The sequence below is a fragment of the Myxine glutinosa genome, chromosome 14 (assembly GCF_964187855.1).
Source record: "Myxine glutinosa chromosome 14, kmMyxGlut1.1, whole genome shotgun sequence".
Classification (NCBI taxonomy): Eukaryota; Metazoa; Chordata; class Myxini; order Myxiniformes; family Myxinidae; genus Myxine; species Myxine glutinosa.
The window spans coordinates 82817542-82836597 of record NC_136274.1 but is presented as its reverse complement, the minus strand read 5'-3'; the positions used below and the strand labels follow the sequence as shown (position 1 = coordinate 82836597).

The 19056-nt window shown below is 42.4% G+C and overlaps 1 protein-coding gene across 1 annotated transcript in view; it reads right to left on the bottom strand.

Annotated features, from left to right (window-relative positions):
• UST (uronyl 2-sulfotransferase) overlaps positions 1–19056 on the bottom strand; it is a 91149-nt gene that overhangs the window by 34262 nt on the left and 37831 nt on the right. Inside the window, exons 3-4 of the mRNA XM_068136263.2 lie at positions 484–624; positions 103–258 (exon numbers count right to left, since the gene is read on the bottom strand). Coding sequence (XP_067992364.2) covers positions 103–258; positions 484–624 — 297 coding nt within the window. The remainder of the gene's footprint in view (positions 1–102; positions 259–483; positions 625–19056) is intronic.

Sequence of the window (19056 nt, the reverse complement as noted above, 5' to 3'; positions counted from 1 at the left end):
CCAGGACACATCCTGCCAGCCCTGAAACCGAAATATTATCATGCCCGTAAAAATGCAGGTGGCTTCTACGAATGCCATTCCCATGCCATCCCTTTGAGTTACCTGTTCCACATGTGGAAGTCGAGTCTTGTTATGCACGTTGGATGTAGCAAAGGTAAAATCATTCTTTTCTGCCAGAATACGCATCAGTTGAACCAGCGTACGGCTACCGCACTTCCCCACACGGTTGTAAACCACCTGGCTCGGAAAGGGTAGGTCCTGCAAAGAAATGAAAAGAGTAAACGTTAGGTAAAGCTTCAAGAACTTCCGAGAACTCTGGGGGCATCTGCCAGTGTCATGGGCCACAGCCTTGTTACTGTGGATGTTAAAAAATTTGAGTTTCACACGTTTCCCAATGCAACCTCGACTTGAGACGTGACCTTGAGTAATTGAAATGTAATTATCACAGTTTGAAAGAGGAGGCTTATAAGAGGAGCAAAGTACCTTTGCCACAAGCACCATGCGCTGCCCGCTCAATTGCCAGACCTGACCCAGTTTCCCCTGCACCAGGACATTGACCGGCCACCCGTCTGGAGATTTGACATGAACAACGGAGTTCTTCCAATGTTTTTCGTGATGAGACGCCTTGGAAGGGAAGAAAAGTCCGTAAGAGAGATGCTGTCTTACCTGAAGCCCTGCCTCTACCCTCCCCCCCCCCCCTCCCACCCCCTCCAGACTAGTGGGTCGGGCCACGGTGAAATGCACCCAGCATGCTGTTGCGCCACTACTCAAACCAGGAAGTGCAGCTTCTTCAGGAGATGAATAAATAGGTTCATGGAATGATGATGTGGTGTAAATATGATGATGTAGGTACATTGCATGCCAAGCACCAATTTTCAGGACATTATAGAGGTGGAGAGCCTATATGCAGTTGTAGTAGAACACAAATTTTGGAAACAAGATATGAGGAAGATTTAGAGAGAGGAATGGGCATCAGAAAGGAAAAAAGAAAAATTGGCACTTCAAGAGTAATAAACTATTAAAAATAATCAATTGGAAAAAACAAAACCGAATATATTAAGTAATTGCTAGTTAACTATTTATTGGAATCTTAACCTGAGCCAATTGGCTGGGATTGTGATTACAGCTAAGGGAGAAGGTTTTTTATAGCGTAGCCCATAGGACAAAGCCGTCTAGAACAGTGTTTGTCCGTCCGTATGTACAGTCACGTGAAAAAGTAAGTACACCCCATGTAAAGTTGTGACTTTTTCAACATATTTCAACATACAGCTATTTGATCTTCATTTCAACAACATTGATATATAAAGGTGGTATAATATAACAAATATCATGAAACATTTACATTTTGTAGTCCATTGTATAATTTAAATAAACATAAATGCAAATTTCACATGTGGAAAAAGTAAGTACACCCTTGGCTCTAATAGGTGGTATTGCCCCCTTTGGCAGAACCAACCTCAAGTAAGCGTTTCTTATAACTGTCTGCGAGTCTCTGATATCGACTGGGAGAAATTTTTGCGCACTCCTCCATGCAGAATTCTTTCAGCTGTGCGATGTTTGAGGGGTTTCTTGCATGCACAGCTCGTTTCAAATCCCCCCCACAACATCTCGATGGGATTTAGATCTGGGCTTTGACTTGGCCATTCCAGAACCCTCCATTTCTTTCTTTTCAGCCATTCCTTGGTGGATTTACTGCTAAACATACCAGGACTGGTAAACAAGGTCCACCTTCGGTTGAGCTTCAACTTTCCGACAGATGGCTTCACATTATCCTCAAGCACCCTCTGGCACAATGAATAATTCATAGTGGATTCTATGATGGTGAGCTGCCCAGGCCCTGATGCAGCAAAGCTGCCCCAAACCATAATATTTCCACCACCATGCTTTACAGTTGGTATCAGATTTTTGTGGTCAAATGCTGTCTTTGGTTTTCGCCAAACATGTCTTCTGGTACTGTGGCCAAATAGCTCTACCTTTGACTCATCTGTCCAGAGCGCATTGTTCCAGAAGTGCTGGTCTTTGCCTAGGTGTTCATTGGCAAACTTTAGTCTTGCCCTGATGTTCTTTCTGGACAGCAAAGGTTTCCCCCTGGCACACCTCCCATGTAGACCAAATTTGTGCAGCCTCTTTCTAATGGTAGACTCATGCACTTTGACATCAACAGTGGCAAGAGCTACCTGTAGGTCCCGTGATGACATTCTGGGGTTCTTAGAGACTTCTTTCAGCATCTTGCGGTCTGCTCTCGGGCTGAACTTGCTGGGGCGGCCGGGCCTGAACAAGTTGGCAGTTGTTTGGAATCTTCTCCACTTGTAGATGATCTTCCGGACAGTCGAATGATTGATTTCAAATTGTTTGGAGATCTTTTAAAATCCCTTCCCAGACTCGTAGGCATCCATAACCTTCTTTCTGAAAGCCTCAGAGAGCTCTTTTGATCTAGGCATGGTGATGCTGCACACTTCAACAACAAAGAGCAAACAAAACTGAATGTCTGAGGTATAAATAAGACAGATTCCTCCAAGATCCTCTCTAACGATGTTCAAATCATTTGCACCTGAGCTGGTGCACCTGATTCTAATTTTAGGTATTTGAAGTAGTGATAAATGTTGGGGTGTACTTACTTTTTCCACATGCGAAATTTGCATTTATGTTTATTTATATTATACAATGGACCACAAAATGTAAATGTTTCATGATATTTGTTACATTATATCACCTTTATCTATCAATATTGTTGAAATGAAGATCAAATCTGTCTGTCTGTCTGTCTGTCTGTCTGTCTGTCTCCCTCTTCCAAATCCTGGTGGCGTCTGGTCAAATCTGTTTCTGGTGTTTGTTCCCCCTCCATCCCCTCCCTTACCTCAAAAGGCTACACAGCTGACTCCGCACGTGAAAAAGCTGAATGCCTCAACTCTGTGTTTGCCTCCAAATCTTGTGTCCCAAACCCATCCCTCTCTGTACCCACTATACCCAGTCGTACGCAGCTGCTCCTGGACTCCGTGTCCTTTCCTCCTGACAAGGTGGAAAAGTTTATATCAACCCTCGACTCTGATTCTGCAACTGGACCTGATGGCATCAGCCCACGGGTCCGAAAACCCTATTCTTCCGCTCTTTCACTCCCTCTCTCTGTTCTCTTCACCCTCGCTTTTGCTCAAGGTCAACTGCCATCTGCTTGGAAATCAGCCAACATAACCGCTTTGCACAAAAAGGTGCAAAAACAGATCCTAGCAACTACAGACCAATCAGCCTTCTCCCAATTATCAGCAAAGTCATGGAATCCATCATTGCTTCGGATATGAAATCTTTCTTCTTCTCCAATGGCTTGATCTCTGATCATCAATTTGGTTTCAGACCAGGTCACTCTACTCTGGACATGCTGCTTCTGCTGTCTCAACAATGGATGGAGGTCCTCAATGCCAAACAGGAAATTAGAGCCGTCTCCCTCGGCATATCACGTGCCTTCGATACGGTCTGGCACCCCGCCCTGCTCACCAAACTCTCCTCCTTTGGTATCCATGGAAATCTCCATGCATGGCTGGCGGACTTCCTCTCTAGTCGTAGTCAACGTGTGGCCCTGAATGGGTTTCTCTCATCTCCTCTTCCTGTTCAGGCTGGAGTTCCCCAAGGCAGTGTTCTGGGCCCTGTGCTTTTTCTGGTCTTCATCAATGATCTCTCTGACTCTCTTGAAAATCCTCTCTATCTCTTTGCTGATGACTCCACTCTTTGCCACTCCATTCCTCATCCCTCAGATCAGCAGTCTGCAGCCTCCTCACTCTCTGCGGACCTGGACAAAATCACAGACTGGGCAAACAAGTGGAACATGTCTTTCAATCCTGACAAATCTCACTCTCTTACGATGTCTCTCCGATAAGACCGACTGGACAACCCTCCCATCTACTTTCTGAATAATCCTCTCGAAGAAGTTCTGTCACTCAAGCTTTTGGGTCTCACTATCTGCCATGATCTTTCCTGGGAAAACCACATTTCCAAGCTGGCCTCCAAAGCCAGTCGCCGACTGGGCATCCTCCGTCGTGCAAAGTCCTTCCTTGGCACACCTGAGCTCCTCACCACATACAAGGCTTTCATCCGCAGCTCAATGGGGTACTGCTCTCCCCTCTGGGCTGGTGCTCCTTCCTCACACCTAGCTCGTCTTCACGCTGTTGAAACCAAAGCGTTCAGAATCATTGGAATCTCCCGCGATGACGCTATCTCCGAGGGCGTTTCACTTACTCACCACAGGCAGGTTGGTGGTCTTTCCGTCTTCTACCGACTCCTCTCCGGCCTTGCTCCCCAAGCTCTCTCTGGGCTCTGTCCCCAAATATTCCTACAGGTCGCACAAGATCTGCCAGCAACCCTCTTATGGTTAAACTGCCAAAATCAAGACTCTCTGCTCACCTTCAGTCCTTCCTTCCTCTTTTCTCCCGCCTCTGGAACAAACTCCCTCACTCTCTTCAATCCCACTCCTCCCTCCAGGTCTTTAAAACGGCTGTTCACCATCGCTTATCTTCCCCAATCCAAAACCTTGATCTTTTTTACCCCCGCTAATTTCACCCCAAATCCACTTTTTTGAGGTGCCGACTTCTTTCCTGGAAGTCCTTGGTGTCCTTGCGTTTTATACCTATCCTGCCCCCCCGCCCCCCCCCCCCCCAGGCCCTCTCCCTCCCACACATCTCCCGATGTCCCTGCTCTCAAATGTTGTGTTTGTGTGCTCTCTCCCCTTCTCTCCCCATCTTGTCGACCGCTCCCCTTTTTATATACTTTGTTTGCTTGTTTGTTTGATTTGTTTGTTTGATAAATGTTAGCTCTTTCACGAGCCTCGACTCTGTATACAAAAAAAAAAGAAAAAAAAAAAGTTGTATGTTGAAATATGTTGAAAAAGTCAAAATTTTACGTGGGGTGTACTTACTTTTTCACGTGACTATGTATGTATGTATGTATGTATGTATGCATGTATGTATGTATATATATTTAATATGTATGTCCCCTCAAACGTATACCAATCAGAGCTGAGGACCTGGTCACATAACATGGTGATGTGATACGTCTGATGTCATTACAGCGGTATGGCAGCTGACTCTCCACACTCCGGCAATTTGGTTCCAATTTCGTTCAGGCTGAACATATTGTCGAACCTGTCACATATCACAATCGCCATGCTCTACCTTCACGTTTTTCATTCAGTGTGAAATACAAACAAACCGATTGTTAAAATGACCATGAAATATCGAAAGCATCGGCGTTACGTCTCTTCCAACAATATGGTACGTATCGGCCTTAGGCTTCTTGCCTCACCTTCCGGCCGCTTCAGACAAATTAAGCCCAGGTTTCTTAATACAGTAGTGTATCGTTTCAGTGGTATAGTTTTCGTAATAATAATATTATAGTAAATATGACCATAACACTTTTTTTTTTTGTATACAAGATCGAGGCTCGTGTAAGAGCTAACATTAATCATAAAAAATAAAATAAATAAAAAACGGACACACAAAACACAATAAAGGGAGCAAGAGACAAGATGGGGATAGAGAGGGAAGCACACAAGTACAACAGCAGAGAACAGGGACATCGGAAGATCTGTGGGAGGGAGAGGGCTTGCGGGGAGGAGTCATGGGAAGAGGGGTGGAGGGGGGGGGGGGATAGGGTGGGAGAGGTATAAAACAAATGGACACTGATAGGACTTCCAGGAAAGAAGTCGGTATTTCAAAAAAGTGGATCTGGGATGAATTAACGGGGGTAGAAAAGATCAAGGTTTTGGATGGGGAAAGATAAGAAATGTCGTGAATCCTAATGTCATGAATACAAAGTTAATGGATTCAAGCGGTGTATGGTTCATGAATCAAGGATGAGCGGTGTATGGTACCAACAACCGTGGAAGTAAGGAATTTGCTTCGGTTTTTTAATCGCTTGTTATTAACCCAACCTTTGTGGGGTATTTAGATTGCAGTAGATCTTCCCTCAGTTCTGTAAACTTATCTCACGGATGTCGGGATTCCTCTAAATTTCTTTGTTTAATGTTATAAACAGCATTAGCGACTCTTCAAAAAGCTAATCTTGTGTGTTTGTGGTTTATAATATCCGTATAATAAACAATATCCGTAAAAAAACCGAGGCAAATTCCTTACTTCCACGGTTGTTGTTACCATACACCGCTCATCGTTGATTCATGCACCACACCGCTTGAATCCATTAACTTTGTATTCATGATACCTCTCCTCAGTGAAAGACACATGAAAGCCCACTTGGAGTTTGCTAAAAAAAACACCTGAAGGACTCTCAGACTGTGAGAAACAAGATTCTGTGGTCTGATGAAACCAAGATTGAACTGTTTGGCTTCCGTCTGGCACTCTGAAATAAAGCCCAGATCAGTGGAGTGTTGCAGTGATGGTTGTCCTTCTGGAAGTTTCTCCCTTCTCCACACAGGATCTCTGGAGCTCAGCCAGTGACCATCGGGTTCTTGGTCACATCCCTTCTCCCCCGATTGCTCAGTTTGGCCGGGCGGCCAGCTCTAGGAAGAGTCCTGGTTGTTCCAAACTTCTTCCATTTAAGAATTATGGAGGCCACTGTGCTCTTGGGAACCTTCAATGCAGCAGAGATTTTTTTTTGTAGGCTTCCCCAGATCTGCGCCTCGACACAATCCTGTCTCTGAGCTCTGCAGGCAGTTCCTTCGACCTCATGGCTTGGTTTTTGCTCTGATATGCATTTTCAGCTGTGAGACCTCATATTCCTAACATTCCAAATCATGTCCAATCAATTGAATTTACCACAGGTGGACTCCAATCAAGGTGTAGAAACATCTCAAAGATGATCAAGAGAAATGGGAGGCACCTGAGCTAAATTTCAAGTGTCATAGCAAAGGGTATGAATACTTATGTCAATGTGATATTTCAGTTTTTTCTTTTTAATAAATTTGCAAAACTTTCTAAAATCTTGTTTTCTCTTTTTCATTATCGGGTATTGAGTGTAGATTGATGAGGGAAAAATGAATTTAAACGATTTCAGCACAAGGCTGCAACATAACAAAATGTGAAAAAAGTGAAGGGTCTGAATACTTCTGAATGCACTGTACATTATGAGTGGTCGATAAGGATTGTAAGATAAAATGACTCACAAAGCTTCTAAAGGAAGCTGAAATGACATGGATATGTACCTGTGAGAACCTTCTGATTAACCTGTGGTGGAAGTGGGAGGTGTATGGGCTGAGTGCCATTATAAATATATTTGTTATGAACAAATCGAAATTTTATATTTATTTATTAAATATAAATGATACTAGATTTTTGCATCTTTTGGTAAAAAGTGAAGCGCCCATCTGAGTGTGTTTAAGTGAGTTATATCCATTGTCTCTGCTAGCTTGTATAAACAGGAAATGGTACTAACATGACACCTCTCACCCACGGATATGTTGTTGTATTTTCTATAATTCTGCGATTCTGATTTGCATTAAGAAACGGAACAATTGTGGTTAACCATTTTAAAATTGCTATTCTTTCTTATAAATCCTGAAATTAAAAGTTGCGTATTGTCGTTTCCAGCTACACCGTGGAAAACTTGAAAGCAGACTTAAGAACCGTTTCCTGTAAAAATTCCGATGAGATCATGTGGAATGTTCACTTTTAAAATACAGTGACTCCAGTTAAGATGAATGTTGAAGATGAATGGAACTTTTATGTACCACTTTTAGACTATGAATAACAAGGCTGAAACAGAAGATAGGAAAAAGTGGATTTTCAAATCTGAGATGCTTAATGCAGCACGACCCACGCAGCCATTCAGGGCATATTCCCTGATATCTTGTAATTATTCCAAACACACTTCACTTGCGTAAATATCTTGTGGTTTGACCTGCTTCACTCTGAGCCATCGATGAAGAAGAACTTGTTAAATTGATATCTGCACTTTAGGAAAGAAAACATTCCCATCTCTGATCTTGTGAGTTCGTATTTTTGAAAACACATTCGTATTTTTCAGGTCTTGGTCCATTGGTGGAATATTTATAAATCCTGGTCCAAAATGTCAGTGGAACTTATCCATTCCCTAGAATTGGTTTACCAATTATATTGCAACAAGATGTATTAGTGAAAATATTTTGAAAATGGCAACTTACGTTTTTTCATTTGTTGGAAGATGTATTCCATCTTGTTTTTGAGAAACACCACATTGTAATAATATCCGACTGTTCATTGTGCGGACCCTGGTGTTGGTGTAGCGGCTAGGGTGCCGGCTTAGGATCCTAGGATCCTGGGTTCGAATCCCAGTAGATCGCTGAATTAACGCCAGGGGGGTTGACTCAGCCTGTCATCCTTCCGAGGTCGGCTAATTGAGTACCAGTTCACTGGTAATTCCCTGTTTGTCGTTAAAGGCGGCAAAAAGGGTTGGCGTCAGGAAGGGCATCCGGCCGTAAAACATTGCTTCAAAAAGGGGACCGAAAAACAACAACAACCACGGTTCCCGAAAAAGGCCAACCCCTGCTTTGCGGGGGAAAATGGCCTCTAAAGGTGGTTTTTTTTTTGTTGTTGTTCATTGTGCGGACTTGCCTTTCATCCATTTCCATTTTGGGCAAATTTGCTTGTGTTGCTCAGGGAGATGGAACAGCTCGGACATAACAGAACGAAAAGAACATTGAGAAGGGGTGAGAGCGGTACATTACTAACAGCAGGGTGGACGGACAAAATGGAGGGAGACTTGGTGGAAGAAAGGACAATGGGAATAATGAGAGCAAGTGTAAGGGTTGGGGAGGAGGTCACAGGGGATGAACAGGCCCAAACACTCAATCACAAAAATGTAAGAAAAATTGGAGAAGACGCAGAAATATGAACAAGAAAGGAAAAATTAAAAACATGAAGAGGCGAGGGAGCAACGAAAACCCAATAGATAACCTGTACACCTGGATAGAGGTGGGCCTGGAGAGGGTTAATTAGGGAAGAATTTGCAGTATTAATTAACACCCATGTTATTGGTCCAATGTAACTTTTGAATTTATTCAGGGCGTTATTTTCAAAAATAAAAACTGGTTTATAGAAACATGGACATGTTCATTTGTTTGGACTGTTTGCCATTTCCTTCTGCATAATGGTTCACGCTACTGGGATCCCAGGATCCAGGTTGGAATCGCACATACTCTGTTCATTTGCCTAAAGTAATGTCCTTGCCCTGGATTTATGTCCAAGCTCTTTCATGATCGTTGTTTGTCGCTGGGCGAGCGAGCTGGTAGAGGAAACAAAAAGGCCTCTTTTCTACAATTGTGTACGACCTTCCAGACGACTCTTTATGATAATATTGCTGAGAATTTTTTTTACTTTGCCTTGGGTTGTTTAAGATCCCATTTCATTTCCTGTACTTAGCATGGCCTTCTCTTCCGGTTGCAGGGCCATTTCCCAGCATGTGCTTATTTGAACATTGCTTTATTTAATTTTCAAACACAAACCACCTTTTCAAATGCAGACTTTTTGTTTGAGATGTTGTATTGTGACCTTGGAATTTTTTTCTAACTTAAAAAAGAGATTTTGTGATGGCATACCCTGTAAACTGTAAAGGGTGAGCCTCACAATCCCAGGATCGTCTCTCTTGTCCTTCCTTCTGAAAGAAAGAAGGTACTCTCACATTTCATGCACTTTGTGTCTGTTGGTGTAAGCCTGATCTCCTGTGGCTGTGCTTGCTCTCCTCTGCCCAAAATAGCTCTGATATTATGTTGGACATCAGAAAACTTTTCATAATCGGGACTATATGCAATACCAAAACTTTTGCAAAGACTTGATTAAAAGCTGGAATTTAGCTTCTGGCATCAAGCTCTTTGCACCTATCAGCAGAAATTGTCCTGCTCTTGGGCTGGCAGGATTACCTAGCGGTACGCACACTCGCCTCTAAGCTGTCTAGCGATGGATTGAATCCTGGCCTAGCTATATTAACTGTCATCCTGGTGTTTCACAACTCATGATTAATTAAAAGCTGGAATTTAGCTTCTGGCATCAAGCTCTTTGCACCTATCAGCAGAAATTGTCCTGCTCTTGGGCTGGCAGGATTACCTAGCGGTACGCACACTCGCCTAACATCCTTCCGTTAGGCGATTACCCAACATCCTTCCGAGGGTGTGTGCCGCCCCTCGGAAGGATGTTAAACTGGGCGTCCTGTCTGCTGACATTGGTTAGTGGATGTTAAAGATCCCATGGTGTCCTTAGCGAAGAGTAAGCGAACTATCACCAGCAACATGGCTAAATTACACATCCCTGCCCTGACCTACAGAGGGCACTGCATCAGCGGCAGAGCACACCATCAGCCACTAATGCTACCCAGCAGCTTTGTGCTGCATATGAAAGAAGAAAATAAGAAATCTGCTTGTGAGTTTTAACATTTGAGCATTTATCTCTAACTTGGGATTTTTAGCCGTTGCTTCGCTGATGGATTTAATCAGAAGACATTATATTGTACTGTAGGACCTTCCCGTTCATGGGTTTCCCCTTTATGGATTTGCTCTATCGCGAGGAATTTATTGAGACGTGGTTTGCAGATTGCGGTCAATGAGCTCAAATAATCCTGCAAACTTTCTTCCACATCTATTCACCTAATTAACGTATGCAGTCGACACAATAACCCTTCAACATAATTATCGCCATTGCATTATTGTATCAAATTTATCTTCATTATTATTAAAGATAAGTTTCATGATCTTAATAATTCAAGATTTGATTAATTAATTAAAGATTTCAAGATTCAATTTTTCAAGAATTAAATTCAAGATTTGACTGAATAAGTATTGACATGGGCATTGAGGAAGTTAGGAGTGGAGGAATGGTTGATCAGAGTAGTAATGGCAATGTACAAAAGAGCGTGCACAGCTGTAAGGACGAAGGATGGGAACGGTGGTGAGTTTGAGGTGAAGGTGGGAGTGCATCAGGGGTCGGTACTAAGTCCACTACTATTTGTAGCTGGTGCTGGCTCAGAACGTGAAGGAGGGTTTACCGTGTGAGTTGTTGTATGCAGATGATCTGGTGTTGATTGCGGAAAGTATGGATGGACTGAAGGAAAAGATGAACAAGTGGAAGGAATGTATGGAGTCAAAAGGTCTGAAGGTGAATATCGGAAAGACGAAGGTGATGGCAAGTGGTAAAGCATGTGGTGAAGTGGAAAGAACTGGGAAGTGGCCATGTGCTGTGTGCAGGAAGGGTGTCGGAGTGAATTCCATTCAATGTACAATGTGCGCTGAGTGGGTTCATCAAAAATGTAGTGGTCCGAGAGGGTCATTAACCAGTGTGGCAGCGACATTCAAATGTAAGGTGTGCACATAGGGAGCTGCAGATGGAGGAAATGTTGAGTTGGATCTTGGAGATGGCATGAAGCTGGAAGGAGTGAAAACATTTTGCTACCTTGGAGACATGCTGAATGGAGAAGGTGGATCAGACTCGGCAACGGTTGCTAAAGTGAGATGTGCATGGAAGAAGTTTCGGGAACTGAGTGGCGTGCTGATGAGGAGGGGAGTGTCGTTGAAGATGAAGGGAAAGGTGTATGCTGCATGTGTGAGAAGTGTTATGATTTATGGGAGCGAGACATGGGTAATGAACGTAGAGTAGCAATGAAGGCTGGAGAGGGTGGAAATGTGAATGGTTCGGTGGATGTGTGGAGTATCGTTGAGAGAGAGGAAGACAAATGATGAATTGCGAAAGATGATGGGAATAGAGCCTGTGATTGATGTTGTGAAGAGGAACAGGTTGAGATGGTTTGGTCATGTGTTGAGGAAGGATGAAAGTGACTGGTTGAGAAGAGTGATGGAAATGAATGTAGAAGGAAGTAGAGGACGGGGAAGACCGAGAAAGACTTGGCTAAAGATGGTGGAAGAAGAAATGCGGGCAAGGGGGTTAACAAGGGGAGATGCAGAAAATAGGGCAAAATGGAGGAGATTGTCATGGGGACCGCAAGGCTAACCCCCGCTCTAGCAGGGAAAATGGCCTTAAAAGTTAAAATGCAAAAATCTTAATAATTCAATAAAATAATGTTTTATGTTTTTAATACAGGAAAACATTACTTTGTTTTATGTTCTTAATAACTCCTCTATTTATGAAAATAAATCACACTAAAACAATGCACAAACATGTTAATTAAGGGTACAGTTTAGCAAAAACGGATGACAAATTTTAAAGTTGTTTTAAATGGGTGGCAAGAAGCACAGACAATTGACTGTCGAGCAGTTCAACCAATTCAACTTTTTAAGTTGTCACCCATTTTGATCATTCCCCCATAGGTTTGCGCATCGGGGATTTATGATTCACGGGGATTATCAAGAACCTAACCCCCGCTAACGTCAAGGCCCTCCTGTACTTCACAAACATTCTGATCTTGTCACTCTATAATTTGCTCGAGGTCATCTTCCATCTACTTGGAAGTCAGCTTCCATAACCTTCATCAACCATCCTTGCTGATATATATGGTGCGAACAAAAATCACTTCTGCCTCAAAGATGGGTGGTGAATGTTTTGGTTTGAACCTCCGTTTAAAATGAGTGAAATGAAACAATTTGAAAACTTCAATTTATTCTCACTCATATTTCAACATCACTGTAATGCATATTATCAAGTTGTTTAAAGTTTCGTTACACAAGAAGATGATTTATAATACCGGATACCACCAGGTGGTGCTATATGATGCACATTTACATGATGGAGATAAGTGGGAACTTCCCCTACCTTGAACCTCCTTCCCCAGATATGCTGCTGAATGAGAAATCATATATATATATATATAGCTTCTATTTTTGTGCCGTATAACTACTAGTGCCGGACCTTTGGCAGGAAAGTTGAGAGACATGAAGTGAATGCCATGTTTGATACTTTGTTGCCTGTTCAAAATGTCCAACAAGTAAATGTTTTTGTCTGGTGTACTCTTTTGGCAGGACTCCCACAGTCTTGTGGAATTTTCAGCATTTTTCAGCCAAAGTGAACAACAGCACATTGCTTACTTGAACTTTTATTGCATTCGATAGTTTTGTTCTTAAATTTACAGTCAGATCAAATGAAAGTAAACTTTGTTTTTTGTGTTCTGTTTGAGGCAAAAAACTCCTGTAGAGTTTTGTGGTCAAATTAACTCCAATTATGGTTTTTATTTTCCCACAGTATGTTGTTTGAATAAGTGAATGAACCACAACCTGCAATGAGCTGAAATTATTCCAGAATGAAAAACGGTGAATGGCAAATATTTTGAAACCTTTGCGATATCTGCTTGTGAAAACTTGCCGGAAAAAAAATTGGAACTTAAATTTTACTTCCTTTTTAAAAATGGCTGAAATCTAGATAGTAGAAAAAAAGAAATGGAAACACCAGGATACACGGGCCATACAACATGTATGCAAAGTATGGGATCACCGTTGTGTGTGTATATATATATACAGTCACGTGAAAAAGTAAGTACACCCCATGTAAAGTTTTGACTTTTTCAACATATTTCAACATACAGCTATTTGATCTTCATTTCAACAATATTGATAGATAAAGGTGATATAATATAACAAATATCATGAAACATTTACATTTTGTAGTCCATTGTATAATTTAAATAAACATAAATGCAAATTTCGCATGTGGAAAAAGTAAGTACACCCCTACATTTATCACTACTTCAAATACCTAAAATTAGAATCAGGTGCACCAGCTCAGGTGCAAATGCTTAGAACATCGTTAGAGAGGATCTTGGAGAAACCTGTCTTATTTAAACCTCAGACATTTAGTTTGGTTTGCTCTTTGTTGTTGAAGTGTGCGGCGTCACCATGCCTAGATCAAAAGAGCTCTCTGAGGCCTTCAGAAAGAAGGTTATAGATGCCTACGAGTCTGGGAAGGGATTTAAAAAGATCTCCAAACAATTTGAAATCAATCATTCGACTGTCCGGAAGATCATCTACAAGTGGAGAAGATTCCAAACAACTGCCAACTTGTTCAGGCCAGGCTGCACCAGCAGGTTTAGCCCGAGAGCAGACCGCAAGATGCTGAAAGAAGTCTCTAAGAACCCCAGAATGGCATCATCGGACCTACAGGTAGCTCTTGCCACTGTTGATGTCCAAGTGCACGAGTCTACAATTAGAAAGAGGCTGCACAAATTTGATCCACATGGGAGGTGTGCCAGGAGGAAACCTTTGCTGTCCAGAAAGAACATCAGGGCAAGACTAATGTCTGCCAATGAACACCTCGGCAAAGACCAGCACTTCTGGAACAATGTGCTCTGGACAGATGAGTCAAAGGTAGAGCTATTTGGCCACAGTACCAAAAGACATGTTTGGCGAAAAACAAAGACAGCATTTGACCACAAGAACCTGATACCAACTGTAAAGCATGGTGGTGGAAATATTATGGTTTGGGGCAGCTTTGCTGCATCAGGGCCTGGGCAGCTCACCATCGTAGAATCCACTATGAATTCTTCATTGTACCAGAGGGTGCTTGAGGATAATGTGAGGCCATCTGTCGGAAAGTTGAAACTCAACTGAAGGTGGACCTTGCAACAGGACAATGACCCTAAACATACCAGTAACTCCACCAAGGAATGGCTGAAAAGAAAGAAATGGAGGGTTCTGGAATGGCCAAGGCAAAGCCCGGATCTAAATCCCATCGAGATGTTGTGGGGGGATTTGAAACGACCTGTGCATGCAAGAAACCTCTCAAACATCGCACAGCTGAAATAATTCTGCATGGAGGAGTGGGCAAAAATTTCTCCCAGTCGATGTCAGAGACTGGTAGACAGTTATAAGAAACGCCTACTTGAGGTTGTTTCTGCCATAGGGGGCAATACCACCTATTAGAGCCAAGGGTGTACTTACTTTTTCCACATGCGAAATTTGCATTTATGTTTATTTAAATTATACAATGGACTACAAAATGTAAATGTTTCATGATATTTGTTATATTATATCACCTTTATCTGTCAATATTGTTGAAATTAAGATCAAATAGCTGTATGTTGAAATATGTTGAAAAAGTCAAAACTTTACATGGGGTGTACTTACTTTTTCACGTGACTGTATATATATATATGTGTGTGTTTGTGTGTGTGTGTGTGTGTGTGTGTGTGTGTGTGTGTGTGTGTGTGTGTGTGTGTGTTTGGGCTCTGGCTCGAGTCCGGTAAAGAGCCAGCATGGCCTCAAAAGGAGACCTCAGTGACTGAACGGGGTGTAAATGCTGGTGGCAGACACTTCAGTGACAAAGGTTGCAGAAATATTGTTAACATGTTGCAATTAACTTTCTCAAAGGTGATGTCAGCCTAGGTAAAAGAAGGAATGATGTCACCATCAAAGGGCAACAGTGGGCGGAAGTTGATAAACGCGATGCACCAGCATTAGTCCAAACTGCGAGGTGAACCATGAGACCAATGGTAGACAACATTTTTGTGGAGTTCCGACATGGGTCATGAGCATCCTGTACCATTGAAAAGAGTCTGAAGGGAGCTTCACAGTGTGGGATACCACAGCCAGGTTGCCATGCACAAACTGCTCATAACACCTGGCAATTTCCGTTTGTGGGTCCAGTTGTGCAAGGAGCACAGACAATTGACTGTCGAGCAGTGGAGCAATGTGTATGGACTCATGAGTCGTCCTTCACCATGTTCTCAACAAATGGATGTGTGCACGTGTGGCAACAAATGCCGCTACAATCAGAATATACAGGGAGTTCTACAGCCCCGAATGCCTGGTTCCAAAAGAAAAAGGTTCTGGCGGTTCCATAATTGTATGGGGCATGTTTTCTGGAATGGTATGGGTCCACTCATTCCATTATCTGGAATAACGTGGGTCCACTCACTCCATTATCTGGAATGGCGTGGATCCACTCATTCCATTATAAGGCAGGGTTGATACGGCACGTTACGTTACCGTCCTGAGCAATCATCTGCATCCCATGATGCAGCATTTCTTTCTTGCTGGGAGTATGTCTTTTTCAGGATGACAATGCTCCAGTCAAAGGTACGTGTTGTTGAAGAGCACGAGGGCGAAGTTACCCATCTTCCATGCTCCTCCCAATCACCAGACCTCAATTCCATTGAGCATTTGTGGAACTGTCTGATGAGGTACCGAAGACGATCAGTTTCCTCCTCCATCAAACTGATGTGAATTGGAGGACTTCCTTGAGGAAGACTGGTGTCACATTCTTGCAGAACAGTTACAGGTCCTTGTTGAATCCATATGATGTTGTATCCATGCCATCCTGGATCCACATGATGGCCTAACACCCTACTAAGCAACATTCTTTTCAGTGTTTTCATTTTTGTCCATTACCTGTAGTTTCTTACCTGCGCAATTATCTGCTGAACAAGTAAGTTCATGAAAAGAATTTCTGTGCCTTTGGCAGTTTTCATTTTTTGAGTTGGGGAGATTGTTTGGATGAGGCAGCAATATTAAATACATTAATTTGACACCAAACCTCTCTGCCTTGTAAAGCCTTTCTTTAATTTCAGTTTTCTAGTTTACAGTGTTATTATTTATATAACATTTGCTTTGAAATTGAAGATCACGGAGGAGTGAGGTGACAGGGTAAAAGGGTACCTTGAGGACAATGAGGTAGCGGGGCAACAAGCAGGAAAATGAACGAACAGGAAAAGAAGAACGGGATGATATACAGCAACAGAACCGAATGAGGCACACACACAAAAGCACTCAATGAGATGTGCAAATACATTACTTTACATTAATGAATTTACACCTAGAATTGACAAAAATTCTCAAATAAAGTTCTGGAACAGGTATCCTCAGCTCCTGAAAAGTCTCTCAGAGCTGCGAAGATGGTGTCTGACTGTGAAGGAACCCAGAAGCAGAACCAATTTCTTCTTGTTACCTCCGCCACCAAAGGTGGATGGAGGTTATGTTTTCACCCCTGTCTGTTTGTCTGTTTGTTTGTTTGTGAATAAAATATTTCAAAAGGTTGTGGACCGATTCGGACGAAATTTGGCAGAGGTAGCGTATGTGACACCGACGAAATGATTAGATTTTGGTGAAGATTCGGATCCGGATCCGGCTACTAGATTTTTTAAGTGATTCTTCACCATTGGGAGGTAAGGCTAAAAACGACACATAGCAGGATATCTCAAAAAGTTGTAGATGGACTTGGACGAAACTTGGTGGAGAGGGTGGGTGTGTGACAAGAAAGAATCGATTCGATTTTGGTGAAGATCTGAATATGGATTCGGATATTATGGCGTCAGGAAGGGCATCCGGCCATAAAAACATTGCCTCAAACAGGGAACCATGATTGTCATGGGGCCCGCAAGGCTAACCCCCGCTCCAGCGGGGAAAATGGCCTTAAAACGATCATTCATTCATTCATTCATATATTATAATTATTTAATTTTTAAGTGATTCTTCACCATTGGGAGATGGGGCCAAAAACGACACATCGTAGGATATCTCAAATAGTTATGGAATTTGGACGAAACTTTCTGGAGAGGTTGTGTGTGTGACAAGGAAGAATGAATTCGATTTTGGTGAAGATCTGAATATGGATTCAGATATGAGAATTATTTAATTTTTAAGTGATTCTTCACCATTGAGTGATATGGGCTAAAACCAACATATAACAGGATATATAAAAAAAGTTATGGATAGATTTGGACGAAACTTGTTGGACAGGTTGTGTGTGTGATACGGAAGAATCTATTCAATTTTTATGAAGATCCAGATCCGGATCCAGGTAGTAGAATTTTTAAGTGATTCTTCACCATCGAGTGATACGGCCAACCAGGCAGAGGTGTGCTCTACTGAGTGCCGTTCTCGTTATAGTAGAAATCAATTTCCTTTTTTATACAAAAAATTGAAAAGAAAGATAAATTGTTTTAAGGATTTTTTTTTAAAGTGCATTGAGATTGCCTCAGGGAGCAACGAGTCAACTTGTCACACATGTTCATTCCTAACCTCTTCGTCATGACATTAGCTTGTGCTGATTTATCTCAACGTCCACTCACACATTCAACATGGAGAGGAAAGAGGTCAGAAAGATCCCAAGTCGTCTGGTCAGTCGACCCAGAATAAAAGGATCTAGTCTGGACACAGCAGGTCAGACAGCTACAATGACGAGGCACCAGATGCTGCTGGTTAAACCCCGGGAGCGAGACAGATGCACGAAGCCGAGCCAAGATAGCCAAGCCTTGATGACGAGCAAAACCAACGAGCCAAGCCAAGGCATTAAATTTAAAAAGACCAGGCCAACTTCAACTTGACCCGTAGTTAAGGTGCATTATGTGGCGTACATTATGCGGCTGACTATCTGTAACCGTTCCTTCCACTTTCAGTCCGGTTTCCTTCTCATTTTTGTATTAATAATTGTACCGCTAATCAAAGCACTCAGAATAGTTTGGCAAAGCTTTGTATGAAGCATCATTAAGATCGCTGCAATAAGACGTGCCACTGGGGAATAAAATATAAAAACAAGATTTGAAAAAAACGTTTTTCTCTCCAGACTCCCAAGGAGTAAAACTTCAAAACATCCCCTTCTTGTCTGCTATGTTCTTTTGCACAACCAATTTATATTTTGAAAATAAAAATCTGTCATTGTGTTGGTCGATTTCCCTGTCTGATTCGTGCATTTATAATAATAATAATAATAATTCATTTATTTTGTATAGCGCTTTTCATGAAGCCCAAAGGCGCTTTGACAGAGTGGCAAACATAATGCATAACGATACATGAAAACAACAATTGCAAAAAGACAAGAATCAATAGGGAAATATTTAAAGCAAAAGGAGGGAGAATGAGAAGAGATAGTCAGGGGTTAAATGCTGTGGGTTGAATGTTGAATGCAGTGTTGAACAGGTGGGTCTTTAGTGATGTTTTGAATGTGGTGAGTGAGGAGGAGTCTCTGATGGTGTGAGGTAGTGAGTTCCAGAGGGTGGGAGCAGCGATGGAGAAGGCCCTGTCCCCCCAGGATCTGAATTTGGTCCGGATGGAGGGGGTCAGGAGGTTGGTACCAGCAGAGCGGAGGTTGCGGGTGGGAGTGTGTCTGGAGAGGAGGTCAGCCAGGTAGGATGGGGCCAGGTTATGGAGGGCTTTGTATGTCAAGAGGAGGATTTTGTACTGGATTCTCTGGGGGATGGGGAGCCAGTGAA